Source organism: Asterias amurensis, chromosome 1 (genome assembly GCF_032118995.1).
Source record: "Asterias amurensis chromosome 1, ASM3211899v1".
NCBI lineage: Eukaryota > Metazoa > Echinodermata > Asteroidea > Forcipulatida > Asteriidae > Asterias > Asterias amurensis.
In genome coordinates, this window is record NC_092648.1 from 24,642,932 (window position 1) to 24,665,550 (window position 22,619).

The 22,619-nt window shown below is 37.3% G+C and overlaps 1 protein-coding gene across 6 annotated transcripts; it reads left to right on the top strand.

The window, feature by feature from the left end:
• The first annotated feature begins 59 nt into the window (after positions 1-59).
• On the top strand, positions 60-21,900 carry LOC139933953 (steryl-sulfatase-like). Of its 6 annotated transcripts, none has more exons than XM_071928238.1 (6): positions 60-110; positions 12,420-12,941; positions 13,468-13,590; positions 14,038-14,724; positions 15,052-15,333; positions 17,412-21,900. In XM_071928238.1, the coding sequence occupies exons 2-6, from the start codon at positions 12,644-12,646 to the stop codon at positions 17,846-17,848; spliced, it is 1,827 nt and encodes a 608-aa protein (XP_071784339.1). In that variant the 5' UTR covers positions 60-110; positions 12,420-12,643; the 3' UTR covers positions 17,849-21,900. The 6 variants fall into 6 exon arrangements, with proteins under 6 accessions (XP_071784339.1, XP_071784301.1, XP_071784323.1 ...); XM_071928200.1 differs by lacking the exon at positions 60-110 and adding an exon at positions 375-472; XM_071928222.1 differs by lacking the exon at positions 60-110 and adding an exon at positions 389-472 and having other exon boundaries at positions 12,423-12,941.
• Positions 21,901-22,619: the final 719 nt, after the last annotated feature.

Sequence of the window (22,619 nt, forward strand, 5' to 3'; positions counted from 1 at the left end):
CTGGTAGACGCGCTGATCTAGACCATCGTAGCTGTAGCCGAAGTCGTCGTTTCGGACACGGCCTTAGTTGCCAGAAAATCAACTGTGGAGAGTTTATTTTTTTATAGTAGGTAAGATATTTGTTTATAAGTTGTAAAAGTTATTTTTTCAAAGAATTCTTTTAATTAATTGAATTAATTGAACCTATTCTAGTTTTTTTTTTTATCAACGAATGGTATTTTATTTACAACTTTGATACAATTTTGCTGGCATAATTATCATAATTGTTCGCCCCTACCCCTATTAACCCCTAATAAGTTTGGATGGATGGGTCCAAAACCATTTCGTCAGAGCGCCGGATATTATTGCGTGAAGTGTCAAAGTGCATGCAGAATTTGAGCACATCACATTGTATGTAAAGCAATCGTGTTTACAAGATCGCCGGAGCTATGATGGTGATGATGTCTCTTAATTTCTTATGATCTCAAGCAAGGTATGGTTTTATTTTATCAATCCCACTAATATCCTCACGTTTATTAATATCCAACTTTTTAAATATTGCTTTATGAATACTAGATTTTTAATAGTTTGGGTATCAGAGAAACCGTCAGGAGTCTCAGCAGTGTCCAAAAAAAAAATCGAATTGGTAATTCTCCAATCCACTTTCTCCAGTCTCAACCATGTGAACAACCGCAACAGGACGCGCAACGCAACCGGACATCATTGTCATGATTGTATGTGCCGTGAACCCAGTAAATTTACAGGAAACATTTATAAATGGGGCACGGGTGTTAAGTCTGGGCTAAACTACATAAGATTTTATTTCTCATGGTTTTCGGTAAAATTTTACTCACAAAAACGACTTTGTGTTGATTAAAAAAAGTACCAATCATTGACATCTTGGGGCCAAGACTAATCCATGTGAAAAAGCAAGATGGCGGCGACGGCTTTGCTGCTTCTGCTTTTAGGATGACCGTGGCACACATTTTTGTATTTACAGGGAATGTACTACTCGTTTCTCGAGGGCTTTTAGGCCGAAACTTTGATAACTAGTAACTCCAAAACCGAAAGCGTCAGCAAACTAAAATTTTGGATTTCTTCGTTTGGTATGATGATGTATCACTCTAAGTAATTTTTTAGAAGAAGATCTGAGAACCCATGAATCACCACTTGGTACACTCTTACAGGCAGGTACTCTTAAAAAGCTTGGGTACCAGAGCTAACTGGTCTGGTCCTGCTGGCTTTTCACCAAAAAAGTTAAACCTCGCTTGCCCCCCGGAAGATGAAACTCAAGCCCAATAGTATCGGGTGATATTTTGTTGAATCGTGGCCACTTCACTAGCTTGTTTGATGTTCAGATTACCTTAGAGAGATTCTTTGTCTAAGTGAAGGGTTTTAACAAATATTTGTACTTCCGTTGTCAAACTTACTGGTCCCACTATAGTGAGGATGTCATATCCATACAGCCAGCTTGATAACACCAACCAGCAACAATACACTATGGATGCCATTATGTAGTTAAAAATCAGTCCCCCCCCCCCCCATAACTTCTTTGGTCAAGCCACAGAACTTTCTTTACAATATTTTAAAAGTTCATCAGTATACTCTGCGGATACCCCATTCCAATTGTACAGGGAAAGTTTACATTTCAGATATTGTACTCAACCAAGGTTTGTTATAATGTGTTAAAGTATTTGACCAGATGTACAGGTCTAGGGCCGATTTCACTATTGCATTTTGGTTATCGCATACGCCAACATCGCTCACTAAATCTAAAATCCATCGCAATTGCGATGTATTTGAGGTTTGCGATCTCATCGCGAGTGTGTTAGCGATGATCGCACACATAGACGTTAGTGAAATCGGCCCCGTACTTGTTTGGGGTTTTTTTTGCAAATGAAAAGAAAATGTAGCGTTAACTGCAATGCGTTCTATTATACTGTACATACTCCAATAAGGAAGTTTACTAATTAGGCCTATAACATCAAATAATGTTCATTTTGCCTGTTTTATGAGCTTTATCCTGTTGACCTAGACTGTCTCAAGAACTTGGAGTCTGTTCTTGAATACACGTTAGGTCAACAGGAATAAGCTGATAATCACACAAAATGAACATTGTTCTACTTTTAGTTTAAAACTTCCATACATTACAGCATATCTTTACACAAAGTACAGTGTGGAGACGATATCAGGCTGAAAAGAGAGTAAGGCAACCTACTTCAAACTAGCCACTAGCTATGAACGATAGCCAGGTGAGCCACTGTGTTGGAATGTAAAGAGAAAAAACATCTAGTTGTACTTTTCCATTTTCCACAAACTCCAATTTGCTAACAATAGCCCACGCATGCGCAGATGCGTCATCTTGAGAATATACTATAGTGCAATGTGGACGGTTGTCGCCATGCTGTTTACACATCCTACGGTTTTATTGTGTGCGGCATCACTTTAAAACCAGTACTATTCATATGCTATGATGATGGTTGTTGGTGTTGCTTGGACTCTGATTTCACTTGGAATCCTTTGTGCGCTGATAATGCCCATTGATACGTTAGACTACTTCCTGTTTTCTAAAATCATTAGCAAACAAATACCAGGATATTTCACAGGATGTTAGATATTATTATGACTTTATTTTAGTATCGGGCTTAAGGTTGGACCATGTGTTAAACTTTGTTTAATGCTGGTACATTCAATGCATATTGTACATCAATCAATCAAACAAATAGGCTACATGTATAAGACAAATCTTCGCAGTATTATTGTTGAAACTCTTAGTACAAAATCCTACAGTCTAGCTTACATTGTATAGTTACGTAACCCCTGTACAACAGCCCTAGAAACCTGACAATGCTGAATCCACAATAGTTCATAACACGAACAGTATTGTAAATAACTGTTTGCTTGAACATATTTAAGCTGGAGATACCTATTAACACTGAAGGCAAAAGTGATGCCTCAAATGATGCAGATAATTTTTAGATGTACAGCTCTGCTCCTGGCTCTCGGGCATTTCATTAGCTTTTCAAGGATTCCAGGTACATGTACAATCAGACCTGCCACTTTGAAGTTGACCAAACAAAATGGAAATTATTATCAAGCACACAAAACTTTGTCCTTTTTTCCTATTTACTTTTGGAAAGCGGTGGACTTTCAATACATGACTGCCACATAATGACCGCTGAAAACAGAACAGCACAGATGAAATTGAAATGGCTGTCTGGATTTTTTATTTCAATTGTGTATTTGTTCCACTTTTTAAATTAAAAAAATATGATATTTCTGTTTGGGCTATGAAATTGTTCAACTGTGATCATTCTGAATGGTCCCTTCATGATGTAACCATAATACTGTTAGCTTCAAGGTCTTTTGCTTCAAATAAAACAGGCACTCAAAGTGTGTATGAACTATGGTGCAGTGGAATCGGTAAACTAAGTTTAATTGAAGAAAAAGCAAGGGATGAGCAATAAGATAGGCACGCAACTTTTTAGCTGATCAGCTGATTTCCTTTTTTTTTTTTCTTCAAAACAGTGCCATAGAAAACTTTAAAAAACACTGTGCAAAAGTTAAGTGTGATAATGCAGACCCTTGCCTTTTTTTTGCAATAAGGAAGTTGTATGTAGGATAAAATGTATGGGGCGCCGTCTGTCAATTAATTGTTTGGCACTTTTAAGGCATGTTTTTACCATGGTTTATAGCAATTAGATGTAAACCATAGAAAGTCAGCCAAATCCTTTTTATGGTTTACATACCAGTAGTATTTGATGTGTGTAAGTTTATGGTTTACAAACCATGAACATGCAACAAACATTTGTAAATCATGGTTCATAAACCATGGAAACTTTACGCATCTTTAAAACATGGTTTATAAACCAGAAAAATTAAGCATCAAATTCATGGTTTACAAATCATGGTTTATAAACCATGAAAATTGGGTCATCTTAAAAACATGGTTTATAAACCATAAAAATTGAAGCATGAAAATCATGGTTTATAAACCATAAAAATGGGAGCACGAAAATCATGGTTTAAAAATTATGGTTTATAAACCATAAAAATTGAGGCATTTAAAAAACATGGTTTATAAACCATGAAAATTGAAACATGAAAATCATGGTTTACAAATCATGGTTTATAAAACATAAAAATCGTAGCATGAAAAACGTGGTTTACAAGTCATGGTTTATAAACTATGAAAGTTGAGGCATCTTGAAAACATGGTTTATAAACCATGAAAATTGAAAATTGAAACTCATGGTTTATAAACCATGAAATCGGAGGCATTGTAAAAACATGGTTTGTAAACCATGAAAACTGAAGCATCAAATTCATGGTTTATAAACCATGAAAATTGAGGCATCAATATAGTTTACAAATCATGGTTTATAAACCATACAAAAATGTGCACCCACAAATCATGGTTTATAAACCATAAAAAATGTGCACAAATCATGGTTTATAAACCATAAAAACTGAACGTGTGTTAATTGTGTTCAACCTCCTACCCCAAGCATTCTTGCTGATCATTCTTGCTGCAATCTAGACTGGGCCCCTGTCTTTATCCGTCGCTGCCGCAGTGATTCCCATTGGATACAATGCACGTGCAGTGACGTGCATAGATGCCCAAATAGTCACTGCTCTCAAGTCCGCAATGGAATTTGACTGCATATCTATACTGGAAATGACAGAGGTCAGAGGTCAAACTACACGCATGTTTTACAATATTTTTGGAGCCCGGTCTCTGGCGTTATTCACGAGCCTCATGCAACAGTCAGCAGTGGGCAACCGTACACACACCCCCACGTACCGGGCGAGACATGTACACGGCGGGCGATTGCGCGACTATCGCTCAATGGGAAGGAGGTTGAATTAATTGACAAACGGCACGTTTACGTGCCGTTTGTCAATTTATTGTTTAGCGGTTTTTTATGGTTTGTAAACCATGATTTGTGAGTGCACATATTTTTATGGTTTGTAAACCATGATTTGTAAACCATATTTGATGCCTCAATTTTCATGGTTTATAAACCATGAATTTGATGCTTCAGTTTTCATGGTTTACATACCATGTTTTTACAATGCCTCCGATTTCATGGTTTATAAACCATGAGTTTCACGTTTCAATTTTCATGGTTTATAAACCATGTTTTCAAGATGCCTCAACTTTCATGGTGTATAAACCATGATTTGTAAACCACGTTTTTCATGCTACGATTTTCATGGTTTATAAACCATGATTTGTAAACCATGATTTTCATGTTTCAATTTTCATGGTTTATAAACCATGTTTTTTAAATGCCTCAATTTTTATGGTTTATAAACCATAATTTTTAAACCATGATTTTCGTGCTCCTATTTTTATGGTTTATAAACCATGATTTTCATGCTTCAATTTTTATGGTTTATAAACCATGTTTTCAAGATGCCTCAACTTTCATGGTGTATAAACCATGATTTGTAAACCACGTTTTTCATGCTACGATTTTCATGGTTTATAAACCATGATTTGTAAACCATGATTTTCATGTTTCAATTTTCATGGTTTATAAACCATGTTTTTTAAATGCCTCAATTTTTATGGTTCATAAACCATAATTTTTAAACCATGATTTTCGTGCTCCTATTTTTATGGTTTATAAACCATGATTTTCATGCTTCAATTTTTATGGTTTATAAACCATGTTTTTAAGATGACCCAATTTTCATGGTTTATAAACCATGATTTGTATACCATGAATTTGATGCATCATTTTTCTGGTTTATAAACCATGTTTTAAAGATGCGTAAAGTTTCCATGGTTTATGAACCATGATTTACAAATGTTTGTTGCATGTTCATGGTTTGTAAACCATAAACTTACACCAAAAAAATACTACTGGTATGTAAACCATAAAAAGGATTTGGCTGACTTTCTATGGTTTACATCTAATTGCTATAAACCATGGTAAAAACATGCCTTAAAAGTGCCAAACAATTAATTGACAGACGGCGCCCCATAAAAATGAGACCTTTTAAAGGCAGTGGACACTATTGGTAATTGTCAAAGACTAGCCTTCACAGTTGGTGTATCTCAACATATGCATAAACAAACTAACCTGTGAAAATTTGAGCTCAAACGGTCATCAAAGTTGCGAGATAATAATGAAAGAAGAAAACACCCTAGTCACACGAAGTTGTGAGCGATTAGATGGTTGATTTCGAGACCTCAAGTTCTAAACTTGAGGTCTCGAAATCAAATTCGTGGAAAATTACTTCAATCTCGAAAACTAAGTCCACTTCAGAGGGAGCCGTTTCTCTTTTATACTGCCACCCTCTCCCCATTACTCTTTACCAAGTGAGGTTTAATGCTAATAATTATTTTGAGTAATTACCAATAGTGTCCACTGCCTTTAAACATTGATCTCTAATTCCCTCGAAAGAGATTCAGACAATCAATTCATTTTCCATTTCCTGTTTTTTATTTTTATTATTTTTATGGTGTCTATTAGAGGAACACTTTGCCTTGGATTGGACGAGTTGATCTATTAAAAGCGTTTGAAACCGTTCAAATGTTTTAAAAGTAGAGAATACTGATCCACACAAGTATCACTCAAAATTGCACGGTTTTCCTTTTACGTCGCGAACTATCACGGTTGGCTACTTATAAATGGGAGTCAAAATTTTGACTCCCATAAATGGCCAACCCTGTTAGTCGACGAGGTAAAGATAAACCACGCAATTTCGAGGCATATTTGTGTAGATCATTGTATTCTACTTTTACATCTTTCTAACCATATGCATTTAATAACAAACGGTTACATTATGCTTTTCAAAGACCAACTCGACCGAGCCAAGGCAAGGCAACGTGTTCCTTTAAGGATGTTTCACATTACCTTGAACTTTCACGATTGTATGTAATGACTATGACTTACTTTCCTTTCATTAAGAAACCAGACAGTGAGTGGAAGGGCATAATTATTAGTCGGGCCCCTTTATTGAAGTGATGATAGTCAGGCCCCTTTATTGAATTGATAGTCAGTGTTAGTTTTAAAGGCAGTGGACACTATTGGTAATTACTCAAAATAATTATGAGCACAAAACATTGTGAGAAACGGCTCCCTCTGAAGTGCCATAGTTTTCAAGAAAGAAGTAAATTTCCACGAATTTGATTTTGAGACCTCAGATTTAGAACTTGAGGTCTCGAAATCAACCATCTAAACGCACACAACTTCATCTGACAAGGGTGTTTTTTCTTACATTATTATCTCAAATTTTCACAGGTTTGTCAGTTTATGCATATGTTGAGATACACCAACTGTAAAGGCTAGACTTTGACAATTACCAATAGTGTCCACTGCCTTTAAGTAGTATTTACACATAGGTAATAAGACTGATTTGAAGACAGTGTATTTGCATACATTTAGTGATTTACGGTGAAGTTTTGTTTTGCACATCTTTTTCATGTTTACAAAAATTCAAAATCAGATTCCTTTTTCAACAAAGATATCATGTACATTAAATTAAAGAACCTCAAAATACATTGTAGGCTTGCCATAAAATAATTGCTGGGTTTTATAATTTATAACTTCAGAAATTATGTTGTGAATTATTTATTACCTTTTACCAAACCTCAATCTCATACTGTATTACCATGAGGTGTTGAAGTATACTCAAGTGCTTCCTTTTGTGAAAACAAAATCATATTTAAAAGCACAAAGTTTTCCGTACATTGTACACAATATATATGGCATTTTGATGTTGAGTTGGTGTGAAAGATAATTTCATTTATAATTGAATGAGCCAAAGTGGTGAATAATAAATGGACAAAGGTGTGGGGTACTGTGAAGTGTTGAGGAAATATTGAAAAGAGTTGAGAGCTGTGATCAATGAGTCCAAATAATTTCTCTGACATTAAATTCATTAGGTTAACGCACTTGCTGTGCTCCGACGTCACATTCTTCCTACACTGTACCATAGCTATAGCTTCGTGACTGTAAGCTTGGGTGATCATAAAAGTTGCCTAGGTATTTTGTAAAAGACAGGGCATGGAGAGCTGTCAACAGAAGTTGCTTACATTTTAGATGCTAAGGAAAAGGTTGGGCACAACAAATGTAACAAAATATGCTCACCCGAATAAGGCTACCAACCAGCCAAATTACCAATCCACCTATGTTCTTTGAGTGGTATTCTGCTCATTTATGATTGCATTGTAGTTAATATCAGCAATTCAAATAATAATTACCAGTTAACCAACCAGCCAAATTACCAATCCACTCCATTCTGCGAGTGGTTTCCTGATCATTAATGCTTAATCCACTGTAGCTTAGCAATAATTTGCTGCTTACCATAAATGAAATTTGGATGTGGTACTTAACGGATTTAGTGGCACTTGCAACTAGTCCTTTTGTTGTTGTTTGAAGGTGTCATTTTCTGTGTGGAAAATGAAAATAGCTTTGCCACTAACTATGCTTGCAGAAACCATGAACCACCTGCCCACGTATTATTATGCCACTTGCAGCAGTTACAATTAAAGGGATGCTGCAGTGAATTAAAATAAAACAGTTAATTTTGCTGTCATTTATTTCTGATATATGTATTGAACATCAATAAAGTGTGTTTTGTTTATTCCTGACATAGCTGACTTGCGTAATGAGCGACATACCGCCCCTACCATCGACGTCATGTCGGGAATTCAAACATATCGTCGGCAAAAAGAGTCTGGTCCCTAGCTACACGCGCCTAGGTACCAGGCCACACATTGCACACGTCTCTACATGCACACAGCCAGGGGGCCCGACGGCTCGGGTTACCGACATGACGTCACGTTTATGCAAACGTTAAATCTCTTGAAAACCATTTATAAAATACTCGCACATTTAATAAAAAATAATAAAAACATATTTCAGGTTTAAAAAGTAATGTTTAATCGTTTAAAGTCACCTGGAAATAGAACTTTTTTTCTTTCAAACATAAGAGTATATGCTTACGAACAATAAAACATTTTTTATTACCCCTTTTGTGACGTCAATCGAGGCAGACTTTGCCTACAATGCGTATAGTGAACACACGTGCAAAGTACATGTTCGTCCAAGTCGTGAGTTGGTACATTTCAAAAAGTGTTTTTCTGCATTCAGCAGCACTACACATGGTCGGCATTGCCGGAAAAAAACAAAAACAAAAATTTGAAACGTACAAACTCACGACTTGGTCCGTACATGTACTTTGCAATTGTGTTTACTCTTCGCATTACAGGCAAAGTCTGCCTCGATTGACGACACGAACAGCGCCCTCTCGGGTCGGGGTCTACTCTTAAATTTGTAAATAACATAACAACTTCTATATCAAATAACAAACCTGTGAAAATTTAGGCTCAATCGGTCGTCAGGGTCGGGAGAAAACAACGGAAAACCCCACCCTTGTTTCCGCGCGTTTCGCCGTGTCATGACATGTGTTAAAAATAAATCCGTAATTCTCGTTAACGAGAATTTATATTGTTTTGCTGTTTTCTCAAAAAGTAAAGCATTTCATGGACTAATATTTCAAGAGAAGTCTTTCACCATTGCCTTCTGTAAACCCTGTAAGTTATTTGTAAATCTGTGAACTTTTATTTTTTTTTCTGAACCGAAAGGGTCCAATGGCTTTAACTGTTTATTCACATTCCACTCACCAAAACACAATGTTAGTGACAAAAGCTTTATTTTGAAAAAATACCACTTCCAGGTGACTTTAAATGAAAAAAAAAACCACTGCAGCCACCCTTTAATACTGGCTTTACTTTATTGGTATGTAAGACGACACATGACTATGCATTTAACACATCTACCAGTACATGTACGTTGACTATTATATACACATGCAGTTTACAGTTGTAAAAATATCACAGGACAATATTTATGCAATGAGCAGGTCTGTCATGTGTCAGTAGCTTCTTTTAGATTGGTTTACTGTTACACAACCTTTTTTCCGAAGGATTAAGGCCTAATACATTATTGATTGGTTGGGCATTTATTATGCAAGTAACTGTGAGGATGTTCTTTATGCAGTGTGTATCTCTTTCTTGTCACGCAATGCACCTGCATGTGCGCACTGTAAGTATGAACAGGTAGGTGTGCATGTATGCATTTGTGTTTACAATTGAGATGCCTCTGTAATGGTTTCCTAGCTCCCTGAAGGACTAGAACAAATTTACTTTAAAAACACCTTAGAGATTACAGAACTTTGCAATCTACAAGTAGACAACATGATGATCTTAGAGATTTGAACATGATTGATTGGAAAAGGTGAGCGTTTGAAGCAAAATGAGAGCTTGCTTATCACTGGACACAGGTATGGGTAATTACTCAAAATAATTGTTAGCATAAAAACTTACTTGGTAACAGCGATGGAGAGCTGTTGATGGTATAAAACATTGTCAGAACCGACTCCCTCTGAAGTGGCGTAGTTTTCGAGAAAGAAGTAATTTTCCACTAAAATATTTGAATTTGATTTTGAGACCTCAGAATAAGATTTTCCTGAAAGCCAAAAACTTTGTGTGACAAGCGTGTTTTTCTTGCATTATTGACGACCAATTGAGTTCAAATTTTCACAGATTTGTTATTTTGTGCATATGTTGAGATACACCAAGTGAGAAGACTCATCTTCAATAATTACCAATAGTGTCCAGTGTCTTTAATAAAATCTACATGTACGGTGTACATTACATAAAATAGAACTTGAGAAGGTATGGAGCATCTACGATAGAAATGCTAACTTGTAACACTAACTTGCTTACTTGTAACATGTATATGTAAAAGCAACATTGTCAACAATTTTCCCTCATGATAAGCTAAACAAATGTATGGTACATGTACATTGTAAAAATGTCGTTTAAGTGAAATTTGAGGTACAGTAAATGTGACCCGCTCTGTGAAAATGAGTCAGATGTAGGCAATTTCAAAAATTGAGTTATACGCATGGCTGGAAAGAACACATCAGCAGCAGTAATTTGGTATGTGTCTAAGCTTTGGGGTGTATCGCGTTGCTGAGTTACTCGCGTTTGAAATTAGCCACTACACCATTTTTTGTGAAAAACGAATTACAAGTAAAATCATATTTTAAACTACCATTATGTGCAAAAGGATACAAATTAGACACAAGTATGATCACAAAATTGTTGTTTTCATAGCTTTATTGCCTAAAAGTAAGTGTTCTAAAGGTAACCATGCAACTATCTTAAAAAGAAAAAAAAATGTTGTTTTTTTTTCTTTCTTTTTTTACATTTTCCACATCAAACTGTCCATAACTTAATATTGCATTGGGCGCCATGTGACTCATTTTCACAGAGTGGGTCACAAATGTACAATTTGTCGTTCAGGCATGACCGGCTGTCCTTGATTTTATTGGATCATCTTGTGAGAAGCAGGCTTCCTTGTACGTACATGTGAAACAAGTTTAATGTTGGTGGTTTTACCTCTAAAATTTGCAGTTAATGTGTACGTGTACATGTGTACATCACTTTGTAATTAAGCAGATCCAATTCTGTCTTTGGTTATTTCTGGCTGAATAAATTCAAGCTGTGGCATCATGTCACGAAACAGAATAATCCTGCCTCCTGTGTCTTTAGTCTAGAATAGCCAATGTGTAAATATACTTTCTCTGTTTGTCCCTTTTCATAATGTGTAGTTAAAGGCACATCAACTAGCAACAGTGAAAAGTACTTCAATTATTCTGTCGTTTATGAATAAGGGAATCAATGTGTGGTGAAGAGGTTTTCAACTAGTGGTTTAATCCCAACGAGGCCCGGTTCTTGATAATTTTACCGAGACGAAGTCGAGGTAAATTAAAAAGAACAAGGCCTCGGCGGGTTTAAACCACTAGTTGAAAACCCAAAACCGATTCAACACACTTTGATTCCCATTCATAAATACCTTATCGGTCAAAAACATCAAAAACATCATCAAAAAGTAAAATAAATGAATAAATGCAAAAAATATAATTTTTAAATGATTTCTTTCAACACAACACCCCTCCAGCTATGAAATGGTAAAGCCCTCCGCCGCCCTCGGGTAAACAACTCCTTGTAAGGGAATGTTGTGCGCGTTGCGCGCGTATCGCGTGATGTGGCACAACTGTTTCAGCCGTTGCTCTCGACCAATATGAATGAAGAAACTGTCTTATAAGAACAGGTGCAAGGTCGCGTGTCACGCCCATGAATTAACACTTTTTACCGGTCATAAACAAAGGTTTATACACACCCACGTGACACGCTCTCCACCAATAGGAATAATGAAACTGTCTGAGGTATTTATGAAAATAACATTCTTAATATTTGAACTGTCTTTATTCTGTCGTATATAAATATAACATTCTGAATATTTGAACTATCTTTCTGTTGCATAATATTGTAAACCGATGATCCGTGTACATGAATGTGAAAGAAGTAAACAAAATTATCTCTTTTTTCCCCCGTATCATTTGAATTACAGAAGAAATGGACAAGGACTACATGACGACATTCTCACATAAAGAAAGGATGCTCTATCAAGACAAATAGGGATCAACTAGTTTGACAAAATGGAGTAAATGTAGAATGAAAGCGACTCAATGCAGAGGAAATAGGGAAAACTGGAGATTTGAATTGTGGTAACTGATGTCAGAGTTGTGAACTTTCTAACTTCTTAAGGGTGCTATATCCACAGCTGGTGACACAATGGAGTTGTCATGGACATCGTTATCTCTCATTGCAACTTTGAGTTGTACGATACTTTGCACAAACGCTCTTTTAAATTCTTCACCACAACCACAGAGCAAACCCACAAATTTTGTTGTTTTTATCATGGACGACGTTGGTATGGGTGATCTGGGCTGTTTTGGGAATGGAACTATAAAGACACCAAATATTGATGGATTGGCGAAGGAGGGCGCTAAGTTGACGCACCATCTAGCGTTGCCGCTGTGTACGCCAAGTCGAGCTGCTCTTATGACTGGAAGGTTGCCAATACGATATGGTGAGTTTTAAACAAACACTGATAACAGTTGGATACATTTTTATCAAGAGTTGTATTAAAGTTATCATTCATTGAGTTTGAGTCCATACTGCGAGTCTGAGTCCTTGGTCAAATCATACATGTAAGACCAAGGGCAAAGGGCAGGGCCTGATGCGTCACGGACAACAGAGGCAGCATAGGTAATTGCCTCCATGCAACCTGGTCATTGCCTTGGTGCCCTTGAAATTCTCCAGTTGAAATTTACAATTTCCTCTTAATCATAGAGTGACCTTTTTCCAAGGAGAAAATGCCTTAGTGCCCTTGCCCTTTAAAAATGATTGCCACATGCCTGCATGGGGGATTGTCCGAGTCATCATAGATGTGACTCAAATCGTACTCAAATAGGGGTCACAAGTCTTTCAACTTGGGTCACCGAATACTTATGACCAGACGCTCAATCTTCCATCCAAGTTACTCATGCTTGGAGATCTTTGTAGGCTATTTGAAATTGATTTGAATGATTTTAAGATTTTGTGTTTTGTTTCAGGGATGGGCTCCAGGCACATCATGAGGGTCTTTACTTTTCTCTCGGCCAAGGCGGGTCTGCCTTCCAGCGAGACTACAATTGCTGAGGTACTTAAAGCCATTGGATATTCAACGGCTTTAGTTGGTAAGAAAAATCCAAGTTGGTCATACTCATTAACTTGGTACAAATTATGTTTTTGTAGTCAAATCTTTGACTCCATTGAGTCCCTGGAGTGCGTTTTGGCGACCCCAACCAAGCCCAACAGAGTCAACAAGTTGGTTACCGGTTAGTCTGAACAGCACCGTCAATGAACACGCGAAAGGGTGGTTTTTCTCTCATTATTTTCTTGCGACTTCGATGACCAATTGACCCCAAATTTCACAGGTTTGTTATTTTTGTATGCATATGTTGCGATCCGTCAAGTGAGGATATCGGTCTTTGACAATTCTTGCCAAAAAAAGGAACCTTTTTTTGGGGCACTTCTTGGACAAGGTTTAGGTTTGGGGAGGCGAGCGTGTGTATGCGCAATCCTTTAAAATTAAGGTCTGCTACAGTTCTTAACATTTTTTTTTCTCATTTTTTTTTCTTCAGGTAAATGGCATTTAGGTTCCATGTGTGAAGCAGAGAACGAATGCTCTCATCCGAACGGCCAAGGCTTTGATTACTTCTTTGGCCTTCCACTAACAAACTTACGTGACTGCGGTAGCAACAGCAATGTTTTTATCGCATGGGACCCCCACATTTACCGGGACATTGTCCTGACTTTTCTGGCTGTACTGTGGGCTGCGTACACTGCCCGGAAGCACCGCTACATCGGTCTGTGTGGGTTTGTGATCTTTGTCGGTACGGGGGCAATCCTGTGCGGAAGTTTCTTTGCCTTCATCAAGTCAGTTCGCATGATGAACTGCGTCCTGATGGAGAATCAAAGAGTCGTGGAGCAGCCTCTTCAGTATGCCAATCTCACCGAGAGAATTCATCGACGGGCCGTCAATTTCCTTGAAGGGCATCATGACAAACCTTTCTTACTCGTCATGTCATTTCTTCAGGCGCACACGGCCCTCTTCAGTTCAGAAAAGTTTCTTGGCAGAAGCAAGCACGGTCTTTACGGTGACACCCTGGAAGAGATGGACTGGAGTGTGGGAGAAATTCTGAGGACGCTACGCAGACTTGGTGTCGACGAGAACACCTTCATTTATTTGACCTCGGACAACGGAGGTCATGTGGAGGAGTTTTCAGAAGATGGTGTACGTGAGGGAGGATGGAACGGCGTTTTTAAAGGTAAAAACTGTTTCTGAAAGATTCAACCGTAACCCTTAAGAGACCTTGTTTTCCTGTATCTTCCTGGCTACACACAATTTTAACCCTATATATAGTTCTTTTAACTGACATTTCCCCATACTTCAAATGACAAACAACTTTCCTCTTGGTTGTATTTCCTCTTAGCTTGTTCTCTTTTTTAAATTCCTTTACCCACAGACATGCATAAGTATGGAACCAGTAGACTCTCTTGTAGACATGGCACATGGCGACACCATCCATTTTTGTTTTGGCAAACTTGGCCGTTTGAACAGTTTTATATTATTTTCCTCCCAATATTTTCAACAGGTGGGAAAGCAAGCACCTGGGAAGGTGGAATTCGTGTCCCCACTATCGTGAAATACCCAGGAGTCGTTCCCCCAGGCTTAGAGATCTCAGAACCCACAAAGCTTGAAGACCTGCTACCAACGATCGCAGGAATCGCTGGGGCACAGCTCCCCAATGACAGGGTATATGATGGGAAAAGTCTCATGCCGTTATTGACTCGAGGCAAGACTAGCGGTCCTCACCATGAGTTCATGTATCACTACTGTGGTAGCTACTTACATGCGGCACGCTACACCCCAAAAGGTAAAATTAAAAAGCTAGTCTATAAAAGCTAGTCATACCAGCTTCGGACGTCTGGGCCCTATTTTATAGAGCTGCTTAAGCACAATAAGCAGCTATGCTCAACAAAAAACATGCTTACCTGAATAAGGTTACCAACCAAAGTAACATGTTGCATGACAATCTTTGACAGGTATCCTTTTTATTTTTTTGCTTAGGAGCAGAATTGGCTCTTGCATAATTCCTTGCTTAAGCAGCTCTTTGAAATTGGGCCTGGTTGAAAAACCACTATGATAACTGTTATTATGTGCAACTGGTGACACAAATTGGTCCTAGAAAACAGAGACGAAATAAGTATTATAGGATGGTTAAATTCTGAATGGGAATGAGAAATCTTGTCTTTTGGGGTAATTCTACTAATTATGCCATTGTATTGGTATTTGTCGTCTCTTTGCTGGCAAAAAAGGGTCTGCATGTGCATTGAACCTTCTGCCTTTCTGCCGAGCACCCAGCATTACATAATCCGATCATATTCAGTTCAACTGAGGTGACATTTCCACCATGCCCAGCATTTAATTATAATCATTGTCAACTAAAAGGTGACTTGATCATTCAGTCATGCTCCAAACTCTTATCTCTGACCTGCCTTTGCCCCAGTTTACTACAACCCTCCAAGAGATTGTGAAATACTTGCACGCAGCTCGGTGTACGTATGATCGTTAAATTTGTCAAATTTATATCTTATGTCTGATAAGGTTACTATTATTGCCGCATCTGAGGTCTATTTTTGCGTCATTTGTTTGCCCACATCATATGATGAATTTGACCTGACTGTCCAAACTGGGGTACATGTAACAATGTTATCAATGCAAAACAAATGTGATAGTTTAAATTGTCAATCTTTTTAACTTATTTCTGATAAGGTTACTATTATTGTCGCATCTGAGGTCTATTTTTGCGTCATTTGTTTGCCCACATCATATGATGAATTTGACCTGACTGTCCAAACTGGGGTAACAATGTTATCAATGCAAAACAAATATGATAGTTTAATTTGTCAATCTTTTTAACTTATGTCTGATAAGGTTACTATTATTGCCGCATCTCAGGTCTATTTTTGCGTCATTTGTTTGCCCACATCATACGATGAATTTGACCTGACTGTCCAAACTGGAGTAACAAACTTTTCAGGGTAACACAACTGTTCTATTTTGAGGCACTATCTCGGCTACTGAGTGTAAAGACGTCATTTCTGTTCATAAGTCAAAGTCTAAGCATTCAGTGTTTGTAATGACAAACCACACATTCCTTTTGATTTTAAAGTTTACAGTAACACTTAAAATACTTAGGTCTACACTAAAACACTATGAACTGTTCAATAGTACTGATTTCTTTTCAAATATATCACCGATATCTCCACAATGCATTTTATTACATCATCTGTCAAATTATGAAAGACTTAAAAGTTTCCACTGAGCTGCAGCCCCAGGGCCAGTGTTTTAAGCCCTGGGCCAGTAGTTTCATGACTGGGAAAGTCCTGTGGTCTAGTGTTTTTCAATTGCATAACAATACACGTACCTCACTTTGTTGTGTCTTGTACAAATTAAAAAATATTTTTAAATGTTGTTCCGTGAGTCTGATAAATACAACTCAACAAGACAAACGCTCCATTTCACAAAGAGCTAAGATTGATTTTGACTGCCATTCGATCTTAATTGCTGAGGAAAGTGTGATGTCGCAATACAAATCGCTATGGTTATTTGTTGACAACTCGTCTTGCATGTCTCAAGATGAATCTAAGTGCTTTGTGAAATAGAGTCCAGCCGTCGATTTCACAAAGAGTTAGGACTTGTCTTATCTCGAGTTAGGACGAGTTACTCGTCCTAACTTAGGATTAATCTTAAGGTCTGCATGCCACAGTGCAGGGTTGGGACTCGTCCTAAGTCCTAAGATTAATCCTAAGTTAGGAAGAGTTTTGTGAAATCAACAGCAGGTGCAGAAAAGATTTGAGCCCCAAGCCCTGCAGTCTTGCAAATTGTCCCCCAAATGTGAGCCCTGTTATCTCCTCAGATATCTCAAGGTAAATTCTGTCTTTTTTTCAGATTCTGATAAGATATTTAAGATTCACTACAGCAGTGTTATCCATGTCCCAGGACCTCATGGAACCATGGGTTGCTTCGGAACCTACGCCTGTCGCTGTACAGGCTACTCCGTAGACCATCATGACCCACCTCTGGTATACGACATCACCCGTGACCCCGCCGAGCAGAATCCACTTGACCCCAATGACCCTGAGGTTAGAGATGTCATCCACACAATGAAGGAAGCTGTGGCTGAACATCAAGGTGGGATCACCAAACAGCAGGATCAGTTTGATGTGCTGCGATTGCTACCGCGTCCATGGAAGCAGCCTTGCTGTGGGACGTTCCCCTTCTGCTCCTGCAAGGATTCCTCAACAGTCGAGACTCCTGTCCTGCCACCCAAAGTGGTGACACAACCTGAGTGGGTACCACCTACAGAAGATATATCTCAGAGTTGAAGGGGCTGTTAGCACCAGTGTCAAAAATTCTTAAAGGAACACGTTGCCTTGGATCTGCCGAGTTGGTCTTTGAAAAGCGTGCGTAACAGTTTGTTATGAAATGCATATGGCTTGATAGATAATTTAAAAGTAGAATATAATGATCCACACAAGTATCACTCGAAGTTGCGTGGTTTTCCTTATATTTCGTCGACTAACACGGTCGACCATTTTATGGGAGTCAAATTTTTGACTCCCAAAAATGGCTGACCGTGTTAGTTCGCAAAGTAAAAGGAAACGGCGCAATTTCAAGCAAATTTGTGTGAATCATTGTGTTCTACTTTTTAAACATCTTTCTAACATGTGCATTTTACAACAAACAGTTATAAACGCTTTTGAAAGACCAACTCGACTGATCCAAGGCAACGTGTTCCTTTAAAAATTTATATCTTTTTTTTTATGCAGTGTAATTATTTTAGTTGTGCAATGAATTTTTAACAAGAGTGATTCTATAGTAGGCATTTGTTTGTTTTCCTTCTGTGCTTTATGGAAAAACTTGCCACAAAATCGGTTTTATGAAATGCAGCTTAATAGGTAAATTTGGCAATTGATGGCTTTTATTAATAACTCCAATTTGTTAAGTAATCAAGTCAGAATCCTATTCATTCCGTTTGTCTTTTATATATTTTGTATAGATACACAGTTGGGGTTTTGGAATTCTTACCCCGATCATAAATTAAAATGTTAGTAGTCGAATTGTAACCCTTAAATTATTTGTACCCTATAGCAAGGGTGTTTTGAAATGTCGATACGGGTTGGATAAACCTGGAGATCATGAGGTTTCAGTACACAACCTTGTACTATTTCAACTTGGCTGAACCTTCTCTTATTAGTTCATTCAAATTCAGCGCCTCTGGCTGAACAATAACTTGCTGTAAGCCAATTTTTCTAAAGCGCCTAAATTCTGACCAACCTTTAACACATTGATGTGGCAGATGCAGTGTTTGTGTTTGTGTTATCATTTTCGGCAACCGCTAAATTTGTTGTTCATGTTTCCATTAGCGAATGGTTGCACTGTGTGACGAAAAGAAGCAAGGGACAGGACCAACCACACAAAATGGATGACTTTTTTGATACTTGGTGAAGCTACTCTAGTGACTAGATGAAGCTACACCATTGCTTTATAAAGAAGTCATCTTTTTTGTGTGGTTGGTCTTTTCTTTGTTTGTTTACAAAACCATGATATTATGTGCCTTTGTTGTTTGTTAAACTTACCTTCAGATTATAATGTCTAACTTACCTTGGTGGTATTGCAGTCCCAATTTAAAAGTAGTGTGCTAACATAATACAGTAACACTGTGTTGGTCATCTGTGGTCATGGCTGTGGCTTATAATGCTGTAGTGGTATTTACAAGTCAGTGGAAATGAAGCCACAGCTGATATAAGTAGTCAGCTCAAAGCAAGTGGTTTTGCCTTTCCAATGTTCACCAAGTATGATCTGCAGTAAGTGCTTTGTACATAATTGTTATCTGTTGAAGTGGTTTTTAACATTTATGATTTATTTGTGTATGCACTGATTTATGGACAATGTCCTTTAGGAGTAGGGATTTACCAGCTAGGTAGATCATCAATTTTTTTTAGACTTGCGTTGACCTGTTTTATATGAGTGGTAACAAAAGCAGGATCTTGTCAAGTACAAGTCGCAGAGAACACCATTTTTTTTATTATTATTAATGTTTATGAAAACATTATCAATGCAAAAGTTTATGTATTAGAAAACACAAATGCACGAAAATTGTGGTATAATTTCATTTGTGTAAAATAAAAATGAACTTTTAATTTTCTGAAGCCAAAGTAATGAAGCAGTTGAACACTACTACGATTGAAGTTTATAATAGATGTTAAATTTGCGTCGGGGATAAAGGATATTATTATTTTTTTTTTAGCCATACACCGATGTGTGTTAGCACTGTATACTCAGTACTTTCCCGAGTCCTGTGAAAAAATATCACAGGCATAGCACTTGGGTGGGATTCGAACCCACCACCCTTGCAAATCTAGAGTAGTGTCTTACCAACTACACTATCGAGATTGCGTGATAGCTAGAGGCAGTTCGAGGTTTTTTGCATATATTTTGCCTCCCAAAATGGCAGACAAAATTTCCAATCCTGTCCGCCATGTTGAGAGTTAAAAAGTAACCAAAATAATAATAATTGCGCCATATCAATACTTCTTGATATACTCTCTTCACAGATGTCTATGCCCCTCAGTTAAATTTTTGATGTTGTTATTATTGATTTTATACAATGTTAATGGATTTTTGAAAGTCCATGCTGAACAAGTATTCATGTTCAAGTGGTCAAATTGACTTGCCGTGCCCCCTGCTTATCTATTATGACGTTTTGTGAAATGAAAAACATGTATATTATACAGGCAAGCAAATTGTCCTCGGATCAGCTGATTTCCTCTTTATTTATTAACCGTTTTTAAAACCATTCAATGTTGAAAAATACTAGGAATAATCATTAAAATTTAGTAATTTTCTCTTTTGGGTTGAAGTTACAGTTGCATGCTTGAAAGGACTAATCATTCCCAGTATACAATATTTTAAAAATCAGTAGTTTTTAATCAGGGTAATTCCTATTCATATAATCTATCTTTTAATACAATGCCCTCATAAATTTAAAGTTTTCAACTGCTGAAACGTGGAAATAAACAGAAACTATCAGCACATAGATTTAAAACAGAGTGTTTAATATCCCAAAATAATGGGGTTTTTAATGTTGAAGACTCGAGACAAATTTGTAATTATATTGAAATAACATTTGTTAATGCCATCTTGATTGATGTTTGACAGACCATTTGCACATGCATTGCAACTATTCTTTTTTTAATACTATGTATAATATCCAGAAGTGGGTTTTGTGACCCAAACCTTTTTTTCATGTAATAAGAAATCATTAATATTCATTATATTCAGATTGGCATGCCATGCATATGTTATTATTAATTGTTCGGCAGTAATTATTTGCTTGTTCGATCTCAAGGCTGAAAAGTAGCATATTCTTCTTAAGACTAAATGTAAAAAAGAATATTGTGCCACTGTGTGCAACCAAAGCCATGTAAGTGGGTCTAGGTACTTTATCAGCATTAACTTAGTATAAGATGCAGCAATATAAACAATGTTTGCACTGATTGTTTGTTTGATAGGTGTGAAATTTTTAACTAATTATAGAAACGGCAAAAACAGGGTGTCATCCAAAAATGTATATATTCCATTTCAAAATTTATTGTATCATTTCAAAATGTAAACCAAATATATGACCGTTACCCGTTTGGGAAACCGTGCAACCATATACAACCAGTGTTGTACATTCAGCCATGTTTGTTGGAATTTAGGCGTATTGGGGCCATAAAGTAACATTACAGAATAATATTTAAAAAAATTAAAATTGATAAGATTGATAAGAAAAAACCTTGTCTAAGATCATAGATGAAAATAAAATTTGTACACGGTCTAAATGATGATAGTAGAAAACAGACCTTGAAATATTTCTGTCTGAAGTTTCCCGTTTGGAGTTGATCGCGCAGTGAGCGTTTTATTCAGTTTTGTGTAAAGGGTGTCACGCAAAATGTGTAATCTGTTTTTCACTTTTTTCTCTAGACCCAGATGGCCGATCGTTCACAAAACTTCTACAGATTTGTCAGTTTATGTATTGGTGGGTTGCATAAAGTGCTAACATTGCTAGCAACTGTTTTTTTTAGCAAAAACTAATGTTTGTAATGTTCCTTTAACCGTCCCCACGTTGTTGGGATGTTATGGCTCTCTTTGATCATAGAGTAAGGACAGACATGCCCTGATCATAACATGCAAAATGACAAGACCGATGTGAAGAGAGCCAGTTAACATCCCAACCCAACAAGGTGGAGTAGGCCTAAACCTACCATTCAAAGTCAATTAAAACAAAGCGAACGCGGCAGTTTATAGAGTTTCATCAGATGTGTACACGGTCATTAATTAAATGGGATTTGTAAATCCTTTGAAGTATTATTTTAAAAAATGAGTGTGTCGTTGTAGTTCTTTCTCATAACATCAATCTGTAATATAATCAAAATGTATTTACTGACCCTCCTTCATCCAGGAGAAGCTATTCCCTAAAAGTAGCCTATCGAGAAAGCAGATGGTCAGACCCCCAATCCAAGATGGCCATAACTAAAACCACAATATTTCTGAACCGTATGGTTAAGAAAGGAAAGTGATATAGTATTTATTGATACCATACAAATTTACCAACTGAAATTACTGCCAAGAGAGAATCGAACAACATGGGCAAAGGTCTATACAAATAATCTGCTCGACAGCTCTATGAAATTGGGCCCCAGTATAGAGGAGGAAAGGGATCACTTTGTCCGATATGAACTGGCACGCCCTTCAGTAAACCTGAGACATTTATTTCTTTCTATCTCCTACCATCAAGAGACTGGAGCCCACAGATCTGAAAAACATATCCCCACATAGTTCTGCTAAGTGCGTTTTTGCAGGTGCAGTGCGGCAAAACAAATGAATAGAGATCAAGCAACATCAGTGTTTTCAACGTACATTGCAAACTGGGCCCAAGTGCATCAAACATGTAATCACACAAACTTGCTATGCCAGAAATATTGTCGTAGAAACAGGTAACCAGCCGAAAATTCCATGACGTTTAACTTGTGTGCTTGTACCATAGTGACCCAAGTTTTGCTTAGCAAATAAATGTGCACGTATAGTTTTTTTTTTTTTGGGGGGGGGGGA